We start from the raw sequence: 18,144 nt of genomic DNA, 5'->3' as shown, positions 1-18,144 counted from the left end.
TGTCACTGGGGAGCTCATGGCTATGCTTCCCTTTGTAGTCTGTAATCGTTTGCAAGCCCTGACACATCTGATGAGCTTCGGAGCCGTTGTTGTCAGATTGAATCTTAGTCCTGTATTGACACTTTGCCTGTTTGATGGTTTGTAGCTTATTATCTGCGTCATCTGTCCACTTCCGTATTGAGTGAGTCACTGGTAATTCCTGCTTTAGTTTTTGCCTGTAAACAGGAATCAGGAGGATAGTTATGGTAAGATTTGCCAAATGAAGGAGAAGGGAGAGCTTTGTATGCATCTCTGTGAATGGAGTAAAGGTGGTCTAGATTTTTTTTCTTCTGGTTGCAAATGTAACATGCTGGTAGAAATTAGGTAAAACGGATTTGTTTCCCTGCATTTAAGTCCCCGGCCACTAAGAGCGCCGCCTCTGGATGAGCATTATTATTATTTTTTGCTTATGGCCTTATACAGCTCGTTGAGTGCGGTCTTAGTGCCAGTATCAGTTTGTGGTGGTAAGCAGCTACGAAAAATATATTGGTAAATAGTGTGGTTTACAGCTTATCATGAGATACTCTGCCTCAGGCGAGCAATACCTCGAGACTTCATTAATATTAGATTTTGGTGCACCAGCTGTTATTGACAAATAGACACATACCGCCACCCCTTGTCTTGCCGATGCACTTAAAATCAAGCCAGCTGTATGTTATCCATGTCGTCGTTCAGCAGGACATAAGATATTACCGTTTTTTTAATGTCCCATTGGTAGAATAGTCTTGATCGGAGCTCATCCAGTTTATTTTTCCAATGATTGCACGTTGGCTAATGGGACTGATGGTAGAGGCGGGTTACACACTCACCATCAGATTCTTAGTCCCCCCAACCCAAGTCTCTTCTTCATGTGAATGATGGGGATTTAATGAAGCCTTGTCCGGTTTCTGAAGTAAATCCTTCGCTTCCAACTTGTTTAAAGAAAAAATCTTTGTCCAGTACGAGGTGAGTAATCTCTGTTCTGATATCCAGAAGCTCTTTTCGGTCATAAGAGATGGTGGCAGAAACATGATGTACAAAATAAGTTACAAATAACACAATAACACGAGCACAGTTGGTTAGGAGCCCGTAAAATGGCAGCCATCTCATCTGGTGCCCGTAAAACGGCAGCTTTGACTCCTGCAACCTCAGGGTATTAAACCCTAATCACTTCAGCCTGGCTTGGTTTTTTTAAAGTGTGTGTAGATCAAGAGGTTAAGACTGATTCACTTTCTTCTCCAAGACCTAAACTTAATTTCACTGTCAAATAAATACTTGCCCTCTAACTTGCCCTTTTTGAAGTTCTTTGATGATTAACTGTATCAAGTCTTCCTTGTGTTGTGTAACTAAATCGATTGAATGCCACCCTAAGTGTGTTTTTGTCTGCAGATATCGAGGACTTGCCCCCAACAGTTCAGGAGAAACTGTTTGACGAGGTGCTAGACCGAGATGTACAGAAAGGTGAAATATTGACTTATTTCAGTAACTTAAAATGCCACTATTTTACTGAATTGTGTGTGAGTGAGAGACTGTTGTCATAGTCAACACTGGGTGGCATCTGAAATAGTTTCCATCCCTTCTACTAAATTAGAATGCTGCTGTATAGTGTTGTACTACAGGTCTGTTCACTGCCTGCCAACAGTGTGCATTCCCTGCTGGCCTTTCTGACATTTTGCCTGCCCTTATCGTGTGTACTTGCATCTGTGCTAATCATGCTAATTGAGTTTTAGGATTTCACTGATCCCTAAAGGGCTCTCTACAGGGATTTCATAGTCTTTGCAAATGGAGCTACGGAGGCCAGTTTGCATCGCGTTTAAAAAATTCTGCCTCAAAGTACCTAGAACTACGTAGAGGGCAACGCAAACAAACCTCCGTCGGATCCATTGCGTAGACTGTGTAGAGCCCTTTAACGAATGACTGTACTTCCTCCTGGGCCTTTTGACTTTACGACGAAGAGTCGTTCAAAAAGAAAGAATCGTTTGCAATCTGCATATCACTAATCACTGTATATCCCTATACTTTACAAGACTTGATGTTAGTTCTGGGCTGGAACAAAAGCCTGCACACCATATAAAACCAAGGAGTGATTCATTTTTTAAAATTACCCCATTGCCCTTTCAAAGCCTCACTTTCTCTCTCAGAGCTGGAGGAGGAATCTCCTATCATCAACTGGTCTATAGAGCTAGGCACGCGGTTGGACAGCAGGCTGTATGCCCTGTGGAACCGCACGGCTGGGGACTGCCTGTTAGACTCAGTATTGCAGGCCACCTGGGGCATCTATGACAAGGACTCTGTCCTCCGCAAGACCCTTCACGACACTCTGCACGACTGCTCCCACTGGTGAGACCTGGGTCTGGGGTGTGTAACTTTGTCTGGGGATAGGATGAGAAGGCTGTGTTTGTTTGTGCAAACCAATTATTTAATTGTGGAAAAAAGAAAACCTGTTATCATTGCAAAAGGGTTTAAAGCATTTGAGTAACACTCACTTGACCTTTTCCACAGGGAGTTGATACAGGGTCACTGATGTGTGTGTGTGTTGTCTGTCTAGGTTCTACACGCGCTGGAAGGAGTGGGAGTCGTGGTATTCCCAAAGCTTCGGCTTGCACTTCTCACTCAGAGAGCAACAGTGGCAGGAAGACTGGGCTTTCATCCTCTCACTGGCCAGCCAGGTACTCACTCACTCACTCACTCACTCACTAATTTCCTTATGCATATAAAACATAAAGCTTTGAGCTTTTTAGGTGGAAGGACTTGGGATCATCGGTGTACAGATGTAGGATCTTAATTTGATCACACTTGTTTTTTTTGCACTGCAGAAAATACAGATGAACTTTGATTTACATAAATTCTCAAAACCTAACTTTTAATGTAGCCTGCTTTTGGCCAGTTAATAGCCAAACAACCGATCAAGCAAAATTATTGACTAAACGTTAAAATCCTGTTGCTGCAGGATTATTTGGCTGTGACAATATAGGTGAAATTAAGATCCTACATCTGTACTGTAACATGTAACATATAACATATAAAAAGCATTTACTGCCCATGAATTATGCAATGCCATACTGCTCTGACCATATAGGAAAGCCCATAAAGTGTGTGACAGCCTCCACTATGTCATTTTCATTTGACAGTTGTGTAATCAACTGTTCCTCTACTATATCAATCACAAGATGTAGAACCAACAGAGGCATTGACCTAAGGTTTTCATTTTTAACAATCAATCAAATTAGTCTTGATCACATTTATTTATAGTATCAAGGCATGATTAGAAATCCGGCTTACAGCATTGCTCGATAGACTAACAACTGATAGTAAGTAATAGCTCAAATCCTAACAGTATATTTTGCAGCTATCCACCAAAAAGGTAGTTTGATGTGCCGCTTTCTTTGTGTTGTATCTCTCTCTACAGCCTGGAGCCAGCCTGGAGCAGACTCATATTTTTGTTCTTGCACACATTCTTCGTAGACCAATCATCGTCTATGGAGTGAAGTATTACAAAAGTTTCCGTGGTGAAACACTTGGGTACACCCGTTTTCAAGGTGAGATGTCTGCTTTCTTTGGCCTTAGTCTTAAATTGGGCTGATTTTGAGGCTCTTTTTTTTTCTCCCTGTGACGTAGTGGGCTCCTTAGTGGCACAGCGGTCTAAGGCACTGCATTTCAGTGCTTGAGGCGTCACAACAGACACCCTGGTTAGAGTCCAGACTGTATCACAACCGGATCGTGATTGGAAGTCCCATAGGGTGGAGCACAATTGGCCCAGTGTCATCCGGGATTGGCTGGTGTAAGCCGTCATTGTAAATAAGAATTTGTTCTTAACTGACTTGCCTAGTTAAAGGTTAAAGACTTTTTAAAAAATTAATCAAATCCTGACAAGCAAAAGGCTCTCTAAAAATGCAGTGTTGCAGATTTCTCTCCTTGTCCAATTAGATTGATGACCCAGTCTGTGTCCATGGGTTGGACCATATCTGCTGGGTCAGACAAAGCCCTTCTGATTTGAATTTGCCCTAGCACAAGAATCGTGGCACAAGGATGATGCAAATTTTTGATTGCGTTTGCTGATATGCAGATTTGAGAGTTTTGCTCAAAAGGTCAGTATTCAATCAATAGTGGATTTCCGGATAGCGCTTTCAGAAGCGTTTTGATTTACACAGCAGTGCGTCATAGTTGGAGGGAGTTGCCACTTGATTTAGAAACTGTCAGTCTCGTAGCATGACCCTTAGCATTGCAGATAGAAATGTATTGTACAATGGCAAGAAAAGGTATGTGAACCCTTTGGAATTAACTGGATTTCTGCATAAATTGGTCATAACATTTCAACAATAGTCAACAATAGACAGTCTGCTTAAACAAATAACACACAGACAATTATACGTTTTCGCGTCTTAATTGAACACACTGTGTAAACATTCACTGTGCAGGTTGGGAAAAGTATGTGAACCCTTGGATTTAATAACTGGTTGACCCTCCTTTGGCAGCAATAACCTTAACCAAACGTTTTCTGTAGTTGCGGATCAGACCTGCACAAGGGTCAAGAGGAATTTTGGCCCATTCCTCTTTAAAAAACTGTTTCAGTTCAGCAATATTCTTGGGATGTCTGGTGTGAACCGCTCTCGAAGTCATGCCACAGCATCTCAATCGGATTGAGGTCAGGACTCTAACCGGGCCACTCCAGAAGGTGTATTTTCATCTGTTTAAGCCATTCTGTTGTTGATTTACTTCTGTGTTTTGGGTCGATGTCCTGTTGCATCACCCAACTTCTGTTGAGCTTCAATTGGTGGACAGAACCTTACATTCTCCTGCAAAATGTATTGATAAACTTAGGAATTCATTTTTCCGTCGACGATAGCAAGCTGTCCAGGCAGCAAAACAGCCAAAACCATGATGCTCCCTCCACCATACTTTACAGTTGGGATGTTATGATGTTGGTGTGCTGTGCTGTGCCCTTTTTTCTCTACATAGTGTTGTGTGTTCTTTCCAAGCAACTCAACTTTAATTTCATCTGTCCACAGAATATTTAGCCAGTAGCACTGTGGAACATCCAGGTGCTCTTTTGCAAACTTCAGACGTGCAGAAATGTTTTTTTTAGACAGCAGTGGCTTCTTCCGTGGTGTCCTCCCACAAACACCATTCTTGTTTAGTGTTTTATGCATCGTAGACTTGTCAACAGAGATGTTAGAATGTTCCAAAGATTTTGTGATGTCTTTAGCTGACACTCTAGGATTCTTCTTAACCTCATTGAGCATTCTGCACTGTGCTCTTGCAGTCATCTTTGCAGGATGAAGAGTAACAACAGTGCTGACCTTTCTCCATTTATAGACAATTTGTCTTACCGTGGACTGATGAACATCATGGCTTTTAGAGATACTTTTGTAACCCTTTCCAGCTTTATGCAAGTCAACAATTCTTAATCTTAGGTTTCTGGGATTTATTTTGTTCAAGGCATGGTTCACATCAGGCAATGCTTCTTGTGAATAGCAAACTCACATTTTGTTTGTTTTTATAAGGCAGGGCAGCTCTAACCACACATCTCCAATCTCGTCTCATTGATTGGATTCCAGGTTAGCTGACTCCTGACTCAAATGAGCTTTTTGAGAAGTGATTAGCCTAGGGGTTCACATACTTTTCCCAAGCTACACTGAATGTTTAAATGCTGTATTCAATATAGACAATCAAAATACAATAATTTGTGTGTTAATAGTTCAAGCACACTGTGTTTGTCTATTGCTGTGACTTAGATGAAGATCATATCCAATTTTATGACCGATTTGTGCAGAAATCCAGGTATTTCCAAAGGGTTCACATACTTTTTCTTGTATGTATGACATGAATCCCTGACACGATTCCCTAATGTACATGACAGAAGAATGTGTTGTTTTCCATAATATATCCTATTCCTTTCTTAATGTTCTGCATGCTGCACCCCAGCGAACACAAGCCAGTGTAGCTGTAGTCTATTTGGGGTGTGAACATTAAAACTTAGAAATGTTTCAACGAAATTTGGATTCTTAACTTTAAGAAAAATCCTTAACCGAAAAACAACTAAGAGCATTGAAAGCACGAAGCTCAACTTCCCCACTGTTTGAGTGCCCTGGCTACCATGCTGTGAGCAGCATGAAGTAAACCTGTGCACATGTGTAGATACCATGTGTGACTATGAGAGTTAAGTGCGAGACATTGCAAGGCAAGAAAAATTACGAGATACAGCTTTTGATTGCCGATACAGGCCTAGTGCACAGTTCTGACTGGTGGCTGACCTGCCTAAACTGTGCCCTCCCTTCTCTCTCCTTCCCTCGGTAGCTTGCTAAGATGCAAGTGTTTGATTGTTCTCAGAAATATGGCAACTAGTCTCCTCTGTTCTAAAAATACAGAATCTTATGAGTCGATTCCTAGCGGAATTGAATCTTGACAGTCGACACCGGGAGTCTGTGTGTAAGGAGTCGAGGAATCAATTATTTTGGAGTCGACTCTCCACCACTACGTCATTGTCGTTAACAGTTGGAAAAATGGCAGAGAAAGGCAAGCGACAGTGGTCAAGTCTGACAGTGTTGAGCTACAGTAATGATAGTACAGGTGCAAATGTTTAACCATCTGAAAGGGGCGCACCGTGAGACCCAAACCATTGCTGGCAGCAGTGCAGCTCATTGCTAATTCACATGAATTAAAAAACTGTAATTGTTTTAATGGAAATCTATTTTTTTTTTTAAATGCAGCTTAAACATTAAGAATGTTTTTCCATTTGTCACATCCCTAGTTTGTAGCTGTCCACTACTGAGCCTAGATGCAAAGTCCCAGTGTGAAATGGCACAAGCGTGTCTGCATACTTCGCATAGCTCACATAATCGGTCTTCTCATTCTTATAGGAATCGTAGCCGCATCAAGAATCAGTCCAAGTAGATTACAATCTGTTTAGTAAAGGGAGAGGGGGTTACAATTGTTCGTTGTGATTGTTCCAATGCTGATACAGCATGCGACTCTCTCTAAAACCAGTCGAAGAACAATTCTGCCAAAATAATCCTACCCCCTAACTTTGAAGCATTGCAGGAGGAAGGTTCACTGTACGTACTGTTAGTAGCCATGTCTCTCGGCATATGTTAGCCATCATGGGAAGAGGGAGTGGTAGTTTAAAGCGGGTGTCCAATAAGGGCTGAGGGCGGGGTCCACCTCCATGGGCCCTAGTAAAAACAGTCTGGCTTTAATTAGCCTGAAGAGCTCGTGCAGCCATAAAGACAGCTCTCTGTAACGATGGGCTGCCTGTGGTAATGTCATTCATTAGAGGGACGATATAGGCTACTGTTTGTGTTGCCAAGGAAAGGAGAGGCTTATGAGCGTCCGTGGAGGGAGGGAAGGAGAAAGCTCTGTTTAAATTGGTCGCCAGGTGAACCCAGTAAACACACAATGGCAGACTGTTGAACAGTGAGCGACAGTAACTGTTCTTGATGCTCAAAAACAGTGGTTTGTGGTTTCAGTTAAGGTCAAAAGGTGAAGTGTCTCGTTCACTTTTAGAGGCTGTCTATTGGTTTGAGGCTGATGGAATAGTCAGAGAAAGTGTCCATTGTGTTTGGGAAACTGTTGGTAAGCAATATGTCAGCCTGTTTTGACATTTTGGTTTGTCATTTCTCTATTTCTCTTCCTCTTTCTTTTTGTCCATCCCCATGCACCTTTGACTCTTACCACCCCCCCTGATTCCATGTCTCACCCTCTTCCCCTTCCCTATCTCTCTCCAGGTGTGTACTTGCCCCTGCTGTGGGAGAAGAGTTTCTGTTGGAAGAGTCCTATTGCTCTGGGCTACACGCGCGGCCACTTCTCTGCACTGGTGGCCATGGAGAATGACGGCTTCAACAATCGGGGCGCAGGCGCCAACCTCAACTCAGACGATGATGTCACCATCACCTTCCTACCGCTGGTGGACAGTGAGAGAAAGTTGCTCCACATCCACTTCCTCTCAGCACAGGAGGTAGGAGGGAGCGCCCGCTGTGGTATCATGAATATTTATATGGACCCCTGACGGGTTGCTTTTCAAGGATTCTGTCTGAGTCTACTATTCATGATGATTCAAGCTAATTTTGCTATTCATGCTGATTATGTAGTTCTATTATACCATCTGCTAAGTGACTATAGTATGTCGCTATTCTCGTGAAGTGACTGGAATGTGAAAAGTAAGGGGGATTGGCTGCACTAATTGCACTTTTTCTCTGTATGAGAGCATTCTCTAAAATATGAGATGTAGTCTCATGGCTGATGGTTTTCTTGTCTGTGTGTCAGATGGGGAACGAGGAGCAGCAGGAGAAGCTGTTGAGGGAGTGGTTGGACTGCTGCGTGACAGAGGGTGGAGTGCTGGTGGCCATGCAGAAGACCTCCCGCCGGCGGAACCACCCCCTGGTAACACAGATGGTAGAGAAGTGGCTGGACGGCTACCGACAGATCCGCCCCTGTGCCTCGCTCTCCGACGGTGAGGAAGAGGAGGATGATGAATGACAACTGGAGTAGTCAGGAGTCCACCCTCTTTTACTTACATGGACAAACTGTGAAAGGGCAGGGAATCACCGTACCCTGGCAGAGGACACACATAAGAGACTGACAGAAGAAAAACTTGGGGATGACAGAAATAAAGGATTGTAGATTTCAAACGCTAATGATCTTCTCAAATGTAAATGCATGTGGTTGTTTAAAAAAGTATAAGGAAATATACCAGTATCGGTTTATGATGGGCATCGATGAAAGTACACTTCCTAAATGACTGTCCTTTTTAGTCGTTTTTCCAGGTGAAATAGTTCTTGTTTTTTGACGGGCATGGTCTAGGCCAACATATCTTTGTCAGGGCACCCAACAGAAAACTGCTGCAATTGTGTACTATGAATTTAATTCTTAAAGGGATACTTCAGGATTTTGTCAACAAAGCCCTTTATCTACTTCCCCAGAGTCAGATGAACCCATGGGAAATACCATTTGTCTCTGTATCCAGTATATCCAGTATGAAGGAAGTTAGAGGTAGTTTCGCAAGCCAATCCTAACTAGCATTAGCGCAGTGAATGGTATCTACTAGCAGTTATCATAGGCTTTGTCATTGTGCTAATGCTCGTTAGCAACTTCATTCAAATGCAGGGACAAATGGTATCCACGGGTTCATCTGGGGAAGTAGATAAAGGGTTTCATTGACAATCCCCTTAGTAACCCTTTTAAAACTAAGCACTACACATTTGACTAACTGCTTGAATGAAGGTCATTTTCAAAGCTACATAAATTAAGTTCCCTTCTCACCTCAAAGCTAGTGTCACTAAGGTCTTGGAGATCATACACATTGGTGTTTAGTTTACCCTTTTCCCCAGAATGAAGTATTTTCTTGATCTCAACTAATTCTCCTTATGTTTGGGAGCTTTTGAGCCGAGATTGTCGTTTCTTTCAATCTTGATGTTTTGTGGCAGACCTTTTTGCTGTGAGGAAAATAACCATCTGTGGAAGTTTACTTCAGCACCTCATGTTTGGTGCTTTGGAGGAGTGTGAGTAAGTCACATTCAACGTCTACATTAAAACAATTATCATGTTTCTTTTTCTCTGTCAAGTTAAACCCATGGTACCTGTGTTTTTTTCCTATAATGTATGCTTCTTGTCTATGTGAACCCATCTTGAATTAAGGTATTTGTGAGACTGCACATGAACCAAAGTTAAAATATCATGGTCATACTTTTTTGTTGGGTTTCCTTGCCATTGAGTTGTACTGTAACTTATTTTGGTGTATTACAATTAGGTATATACACACATTGTGCATCGCCTGTATGTTGCTTTGTAGTAATGCAATAGTTGCAGATTTAGGTAAACGCCTGACCTCACTATAGTGCCAGCTAGGGAAAAAAAAAGGAAAAACTTTAATGTCCAATTTATAAAGTCTATGAAATGATAGTGTAGTTTGACCAGTTCAGTATACATTGACTCGTGTGGTGCACCTGGTTATTGATAGGATGTCTAAAAAGGAGAGTACTATAACAATATCATAATTTATATAATGGGAACTTCTAAAACCTCCGTGTGGCCAGTAAACCCATTACACCACAAAATCCAGAAAGGGTCAACTGAAGGTCATTACATAAATAAGCAGCAAAGTCAAACACAGAGCCTGATAGAACAGCATTGTTTTTATTTGAACTGCACTGAATTTTATAGATCACCTTGTACAAATACTCACACTTAAAAACCAAACAATCTGTTAGTAGCCTTGTCTTGCTAAAGTCAGGGCACTAGGGATGTTGCTCACAGAGTGCACGATGCCTCCAAGAGCTCCAACTGGCTTTCATTATAAGAAGGGGGGGGGGGGGGGGGTTCACATAAGACTATGATTATAAGAACATTTAACTAGGCAATACAAATCTAACAGGACTCTGCAAAAACCTTGAACACCAAAAAACAGAGGTTTGATTTATAAAAATACCACAATGAAGAAAAGGTGGAAACACGCAGAACGATCCAGACTTTTTTTCTTTCAGACAATTTGGGGAAAAAGATTATATCTGCAAAAGTAATTTTTCCTGAGTCAGTAACCTCAATTTCCAAACCCTTTCCTGTCTGGCTGGTGCTACTGTGTAGGTCCTTTTGGTGAGAGAGAAAAAAAAATGGACATTTTAAGAGAGCTCTCTAGCATACAAACACCTGTGACAATGTCCAAATCCATGATGTGGAGGTCCATGTAAAAGCAGAGGTGCTTTTAACAGTTAGAATGGCTTTTGCATGCATTTCTTATTTCAATATTTTAGTGCTAGACCACCACATGATTACTGAATCCGGAGTTGGAATGAAAGTCAATGAATCAACAGTTAAAAGTTTACATTGTCTTAAGATTGCGATAATGACCTTTACAGCAAGTCTCTCAATCCCCTTGTGCGTCAGAACCTGGAGCTTTGAAGAAGCTCTTCAGAGAAACTAGATGTCTAAAAGGAGTTTACCAGATCAAAATCTTCTCTAATATATTGGGTGTTCTCAGGGGTTGAGAGATGTTCACAATGGACAAATTCAAATGGTTTCAGGTCCCATATTCACTTAAATTTGGGCTTATTGTTTTTGTCTCGCACTGGTCATGAGGCTCAAGAGATCTGGCAACCCTGATGTGTCCATCAAATCCTGTCTGTACATTCAGGAACCAGCAACCTACAGGGTGAGAGATGGACTAGGACAGGGTTTAGAGGACCCCATTGAGACTGCTGATGGCATTGGTAACACCAATTGTCTTTTTCTACTTGTCTGACAACTATGTAATTTCTTAATTTATTTTTTCACATTGAAGAAGAAAGAGACATATTCATTTGTAGGGTGGTCTCAGAACAGAGGAAAGACAAATAGACACACGTGAACTGAAATGATGGAATGGGGCAGGGTGGGGTTAGAGGAAGGCAAGTAACAGATGATGTCATTGTCCTTCCAAGCTCTCTTATTGGTGGGTCAGTCAAGGTGGACGGGCCTTAACTCTGGCATGCGGTAACAACGTGTCCCAGAAAACAGGAATAAAAAAAATTAAAAGAAGAGGATCCTTGGAACATGAGTTTTGACGGTCCCCACTTTGGAGAAGCAGTTGTGAATATATTCACTGTCCCCACTTGGTTCCGGTGTTCTGTGTGAACCCTAACGATCAGTCTGCTGGTCGAAGAGTGGGTGGGTCAGTTGTGTATATATGAACTCCTTTGTCTCTGGATGCAGAGTTATGGCTCGGTCATGTGCTCTCTCATGGGCTCCCCGTTTTTGTAGGGTTGGTTGGGGGACGGGGCCTGGGAGGGGTGGGTACCGGAGGGCAGGGTGTGGGCGATTGTCACCCCCCCAGGCACCATCCCCTCCATTGGCCCATGGATCCCACCAGAGGCCACACCAGGGGGGTACCTGTGCCAGGGAGACATTGGTGAGGTCACATGGTACCATAACAATACCTCATAGGTTACAACAACCTGCTAATCCTTTAAATTGCCATTTTAAGTTGCTACATTTAAAAACATGTGTTGCCTCACATTAGAAAGGAGGCAAAGGATCAAATTCAGTGGTGAATTTTATAATCAAAGAAAGTAAGGTCACACATTGGAGAAAGAGTGTGGTGCAAAACAGACATCACATGAAATCTGAAAACTGATTCAACTCTTACATGTCAATTCAGGATTCAAAACGACCACAAGACCTCATCTGTTGTTCTTGGGAAACTGATAAACGTATCAGAGAAATATATCTTGATTTACTAAACCACTCAGATATCAACAAAATATAGTTATAGTTGGCATAAGGGGATGGTGTAGGGCTAGGGATGGCAGGTCAAGAAAAGATTCCTGATATCTCAGGGGACAAACACTGAACTGTATGAGAAAAAGGGGGGTTTAGAAGAAAAACGATACAAATGTCACAAATATACCCAAGTAGACCTCATACTTCCTGAGCAGGAATATGGAATACAACGCTGACTGTCCTACAATCAAATGGTTGCCATTATGTGCTACCTTGCAATAGATTTGTGTATTATTTGGCATGGTACAAGTGGCTAGGTTTGGCCACAGTTGTTGGCCACATTTGTTGGTTTTGGGGAAGTAAATGAGGGGTGCAATGAGAGGGTGGGCAGAGCAGGTATATTGGGTGGGAAATAAAGCAGACAGAGACTATACTTTTCAGTATCATGAAAACCAACAGCAGTTCTGCTTTGATCAGCACAGGTGGTCCTGAGCCTATCACTGTGGGTCAGCATCGGTAGTATTTACCTGGTTCTCTATTAGGTATATAATTTGTCTTGCATTCCCCCCGTTCCTATGGCCTGTACCATGGTTTGGTTGACTCGGCTGTGTAAGAGAAGTAGTTCAGTCCAGTTGAGACAGTAGGTATAGGGTGAGAGACTGAGAGGTCAATACTGTGAATTCCTGACAAACAATAGCAGGGGATGGTAGTAGCTAATCAATGTTTCCCCATAGCGCTTCATTTCCACTATATGCCACTACGGAAACCAAGACTAAAATACCACCAAGGTTAAATAGAAAAGACAAGAAGTTATCATATATTGAATACAGGGAACAAAGTATATATCTGAGCATGGAAATTACTCCTGCTGTACCAATTTAAAAAAAAAAAAAAAACGTATCCCCCTTTTTATCAAAATGATTAAGTCCTGCTTATGTGGATAAATACGCAAGAGGAGGTGGACCTGACCAAAAATAAGGGTTTCCCTACATAACTGTCAGTTTGGTTGTGATTGATACCTGTACGCGGCACCGTTGAGTTCGGGGTGCATTTGCTGCTGTTCCACTGTCCAAGGAGCCGTGGTAACAAAGAACTCCTTGTTGACACAGTTTCGTAAACTGTCGGGAATACGGCCTGCGTCAGAAAAACCAAAACATTCCAGTTAAGAATCAGCTCCAAATGAGTTTATAAGTGTGATAAATATGTGTGTCTGTGTGTGTGTGTGTGTGTGTGTGTGTGTGTGTGTGTGTGTGTGTGTGTGTGTGTGTACCAGTGACGGCTCTGCGTATCTCTGTGGCGGCTGCCTCTCTCATCTCCAGCGAGGCCTGTTCACTGTACCAGGCCGTGTGAGGAGTACAGATCAGGTTAGGAGCATCCTTCAGAGGACCCTGGGTAAAACTAAACACACCAGAGAAAGGGATTGGCTAACTGAACTGGATAATGGAGTTGACAAAGTTATCTTTTCACACAGATAAACACACCCTCACCTGAAGGGTTCTGACTCATGGACGTCCAGGGCGGCTCCCCGTATCCTGCCCTCTTTCAGGGCCTGAGCCAAGGCCTTCTCATCCACCAGACCTCCCCGCGCAGAGTTAACCAGAAACGCACCCTGGCGCATCTTAAACAAAAGTAAACCCGTTTTACTAACATCAAATAGATAGTAGATATCTGCGATGAGATTAAGTGATATTCACTCTCCTGGAGAATACACATGTTGGAGCCCACTTGTACAGTATGTGCCTGCAGTGGTGCTTTCAACCATAAAGCCCTAAGGTGCCCTGCAGTATGCTCCTCGTACCAACAGCTTAGATTCAAATCACAAAGAGCTAATGGAATAAAACTTCTGTGTACCAAAAGAGAGAGACAGAGATGAAATGAGAGTATCTAGATAAAAGTAATCCCTTCATCTTGACAAAAGCTGAAATTCAGGGTCCTAGTTGTATCTGATCTGTAAAAGGCACAAGCCATAGACACGAACGCACATACAAACACAAAGATCTTTTGGCAACAAAGTAGTGATGTTCTTTAAGAAACTTTTCTATGGTTTATATGAATATATAATTAGCACGTTAACCAGGTTCTGCCTTGATGAGACCGCCCCTCACATTTCAAAGAGGAAATGGATGTTAGTCTTCTACAGCAGCATGCAGTTTTAAAAGCGGACTGTAGGTGGCAGTGTTGATCACCAACTTGGCCACGAGGCTGGGTGCACAGCACTGTACTGTACATGGTAAATGATGGCCTATTTTAGCATTGTGTATGTGTGTGTATGGGTGTATGTTTTAATTGCCTGCAAGTGTGTGTACCTGTTTGATGGTGAAGTCGTTGATGAGGTGGTGGTTGTGTTCATTCAGGTTGCAGTGCAGGGAGACACAGTCACTCTGGTAGAGCAAGTCCTGCAGGGTGTAGACACGCTGAACACCTAGCGAACGCTCCAGACCGTCCTGCAGGTACGGGTCGTAGAAGATCACGTTGAAGCCAAACACCTTGGCCCGCACTGCCACCGCCTGCCCTGAACGACCTGTAGACGTACAAATGAATACAGTGTCAGAAAAGGATCACAAAGTTATGGCTGTGTGTGTATGTGGACCAAGCACTATCACAACTGAGTGTGTTCTTGCCAAATACCAACATCTCCTGTGACTCACCAAAGCCAATGAGACCCAGCGTTTCTCCTCGGATCCTCGCGGCTCCGGATGCCACCTCTCTGATCTGCTCCACGCTCTGGACCCGTGTGCCCTCCCGGAGCGCCTGGTACAGCCAGGTGTTCCGCCGGTACAGGTTGAGAATGTGGCACAGAGTTGAGTCTGCTGTCTCCTCCACCGCCGCCGATGGGATGTTACACACCGCGATGCCTGGCAAAGGGAAGACAGGATGAGAGAAGAAGAACACCAAAAATGTATAGAAGCCCTGTGCACAGCAATGTGCTGGTTATGGAAGGAACAACTAAGTATCCAAGAAACATGTAGAAACATGTCCCCACTTGGAAAGGCAATGACTGAAATTGATTCAAATTGTAGCGTTTCATAATTATAGTGAAAACAATGTTTAAATGAAAGACACGTTTCACACCAGGTTACTATGTTTATTGAGGATTTTTGTTTGAATTATTAAGTGACATGCCTGGGGCAAAAAGGACATCTGTGGGGGACTATTTCTTAATAATGCTTTCACGGTTGTCTGTGTATTTAGGGGATAATACTTCAACTACATATGCTATGTACTGAAGTATACAAGAAGTGTTTGGTTAGGCTACATTCCATAAAGTCTTGGCTGCAGTGCTGAGGAGTGGGTTGTTGTTGTTTCTATGTTGTGTCTGTCATATTGGCCGATGCAATAAAATGTCCCCTTAGAGGATCAATAAAGTTTGATCTTATACCTCTCTCCTCTCTGTTTCCCTCTCTTACCCATCTCTCCGGCTGCCTTGATGTCGATGTTGTCGTAGCCGCTGCCGATGCGGATGATGATGCGTAGAGCCTTGAATTTCTCCAGGTCTTCTCTGGTCAAGGTGATGGTGTGGTACATCATGGCCCCTACTGCCTCGTTCAGCACCTGATGGAGAGGCACCTTCATCATCATCGTCATCATGAAAGGCTTTTCATCATTATGTTTAACATTTTTTAATAAACCCTTTTTTTTTTGGTGTATGTGTTCATGTGTACGTGTCAAAGGCCCTGCGTTGTCAGAATGTGTATATGGAAACAAGGTGAGGGTGGAGACGGGCAGGGTCATAAACTGGATTGATGTTTTATCCAGATCCCCAGATACCATAGCAAGTGCACCCTGTCAGGCGTTTTTTTGGTAAATAATAGATTTAAATTCTCCTCAGGCTAACTGCATTAGCTTGGCCTGCCAGATTAGCATAGCTGTGACTTTCCATAACGGTTTTATTAGAGCTAGCTGGAGTCAGCACTAGATGCTAATTCAAGGTTAAATCTCTCCTCGTGCATTCATCTATGCTTAGGCTGTGTTGCTAGCCAGAGGCAAGTTTGGCTGGAGACAATACGTCCTATGGGTTGAAATGGCCAATGCTGTGTGAGTCATTAAGCAAGTAATCACTGAGCAATGTGTCAGACTAAATGGAAAAACTGAACGAGTGATTCTTTTTATAACGATGGTGGACCAGTATTAAAATATACAGAAGTTGTAAAAAAGCAGTTTGATATGGCATAGAGGGATGGACTCAACCCAATAGATGTTATTCAGAATTTCTTATCCAGATCAAAACGTTGCGAGGAGAGTTTGTGTGGTGTGGAATGGTATCAGTACACCACTCTATTGTACAGATCAAAGCTGATATAACGCTAAAGACTCATTTGTATCAATTCACTCACAGTCCACAAACAGATGGTTAAACTGCTTACATTGTTCTGACATCAGAGGGAGAGATAACACGCTAGCACGCAAACCCTTTAGCCTACACAACAAAACACGAGAGTGATAAGTCAGCACCAAAACACGACGAGAGCACGCTAGCACTGCTTTGAAAATGGATAGTGAGTCATTGTAACCTCCTAATAGTGCTCTAATGCTATGTAATTCACTGGGGAGAAATATACAGATTCAGGCTCCTGTCAGGGAACTAACTTGGCTCATCTTTCTCAGGCGATGCATGCAGAGAGGCAGTAGTGTGCGTTTCAGTATGTATGATGAAAGTGGGTGAATTTGTGTCTTTGAGAGGTGAGGTCTGTGTGTGTATGTGTAAATGTGAGTCAGCGTGTGTGTGTATGGTTTGGTTTGTATTTGAGCCTCTGTGTTTGAGACAATGTTAGTGGGTTGTTTGCGTGTGAGTGTGCGGCCCTTTCTCCTTTCGTGTGTGTGAAGTGCCACTTCCGCTGTCTCTGCTGATTCGTAGACAAAAGGCGGGAGCTCTGTCAATATTTCTACACCCAGGGTAGGCTGCCTCGCTGTGTAATGTATGTGCAAACAACAGCTGTTTGGACAGAAAGCCTTGGTGTGTGTGAACAGGGTAGCACAGAGAGGCCAGGGTCCAGAGAGAAGCATGTCAAGAGGTCAACAGAACCCGGGACCCGTTTTTCCTCTCACTTTCTCCTTCCCTCCATCCATCTAGCCTTTTCTATTTTCCAATCTCACTTGCTCCCTCTCTGTGCGTTACACCCAAATATAAATATATTTTTTTAAATGGTTCAAAATCTCCTTTTCTGACAAAAGATGTCAACAAACCTTGTTGACAAGATCACAGACAACATGATTATCACGGATTGTTTGGGCTTTTGACGCTGATCAACTGTAAGGTCAACATACACAATACATGGAAATTGCTTTGCTTTGTTAAAGGTGCAATATACAGAAATTGCACCGCCATTTCCTAGTTGCAGAAATTCAAACAGTTGTCAGGTTCAAATCCAAATCAAATGTTATTTGTCACATGCGCCGAATACAACCGTACTTACAAGCCGTTAACCAACAACGCAGTTTTAAGAAAACATAATTAAAGAGCAGCAGTAAATAACAATAGTGGTGCTATATACAGGTGGTAGTGGTACAGAGTCAATGTGTGGGGGCACCGGTGTCGAGGTAATTGAGGTAATATGTACATGTAGGTAGAGTTATTAAAGTGACTATGCATAGATAAAAACAGAGAGTAGCAGCAGGGTAGAAGGGGGGGGGGGGTGGCTGAAGTCTTCGATAATTGTCAGGGCCTCCCTTTGACACCGCCTGGTACAGTATTCCTGGATGGCAGCAAGCTTGGCCCCAGTGATGTACTGGGCCGTTCGCACTACCCTCTATAGTGCCTTGCGGTCGGAGGCTGAGCAGTTGCCATACCAGGCAGTGATGCAACCAGTCAGGATGCTCTCTATGGTGCAGCTGTCGAACCTTTTGAGGATCTGAGGACCCATGCCAAATCTTTTCAGTTTCCTGCGGGAGAGTAAGTTTTGTCGTACCCTCTTCATGACTGTCTTGGTGTGCTTTGAC

At 42.9% G+C, this 18,144-nt stretch overlaps 2 protein-coding genes across 11 annotated transcripts in view; one reads left to right on the top strand and one right to left on the bottom strand.

Moving 5' to 3' along the window:
* The window catches only part of LOC110502495 (ubiquitin thioesterase Zranb1), a 42,697-nt gene extending 32,923 nt beyond the window's left edge, over positions 1-9,774 (top strand). Inside the window, exons 5-10 of the mRNA XM_021580551.3 lie at positions 1,408-1,479; positions 2,160-2,358; positions 2,567-2,687; positions 3,428-3,557; positions 7,743-7,972; positions 8,281-9,774. Coding sequence (XP_021436226.3) covers positions 1,408-1,479; positions 2,160-2,358; positions 2,567-2,687; positions 3,428-3,557; positions 7,743-7,972; positions 8,281-8,493 — 965 coding nt within the window. The 3' untranslated portion in view covers positions 8,494-9,774. The remainder of the gene's footprint in view (positions 1-1,407; positions 1,480-2,159; positions 2,359-2,566; positions 2,688-3,427; positions 3,558-7,742; positions 7,973-8,280) is intronic.
* Positions 9,775-10,135: 361 nt separating this feature from the next.
* Positions 10,136-18,144, bottom strand: part of ctbp2a (C-terminal binding protein 2a) — a 116,064-nt gene continuing 108,055 nt past the window's right edge. For 3 of the 10 annotated variants that reach the window (XR_016490978.1, XR_016490979.1, XR_016490977.1), the window contains 9 exons: positions 15,615-15,759; positions 14,856-15,062; positions 14,514-14,728; positions 13,695-13,825; positions 13,478-13,605; positions 13,227-13,341; positions 12,735-12,812; positions 12,134-12,188; positions 10,136-11,877 (listed from right to left, as the gene is read on the bottom strand). Coding sequence is in view for 7 of the 10 variants with exons in the window: in XM_021580548.3 (XP_021436223.1) it covers positions 11,703-11,877; positions 13,227-13,341; positions 13,478-13,605; positions 13,695-13,825; positions 14,514-14,728; positions 14,856-15,062; positions 15,615-15,759 (1,116 nt within the window). In the remaining 3 variants the exon portion in view is untranslated. The remainder of the gene's footprint in view (positions 11,878-12,133; positions 12,189-12,734; positions 12,813-13,226; positions 13,342-13,477; positions 13,606-13,694; positions 13,826-14,513; positions 14,729-14,855; positions 15,063-15,614; positions 15,760-18,144) is intronic. The other 7 variants (XM_090216945.1, XM_090216946.1, XM_090216943.1 and 4 more) reach the window with 3 other exon arrangements.

The sequence above is a fragment of the Oncorhynchus mykiss genome, chromosome 23, assembly GCF_057628025.1.
Source record: "Oncorhynchus mykiss isolate SJ-2025 chromosome 23, ASM5762802v1, whole genome shotgun sequence".
Taxonomy (NCBI): domain Eukaryota; kingdom Metazoa; phylum Chordata; class Actinopteri; order Salmoniformes; family Salmonidae; genus Oncorhynchus; species Oncorhynchus mykiss.
This window is presented reverse-complemented; position numbering and strand designations above follow the sequence as displayed.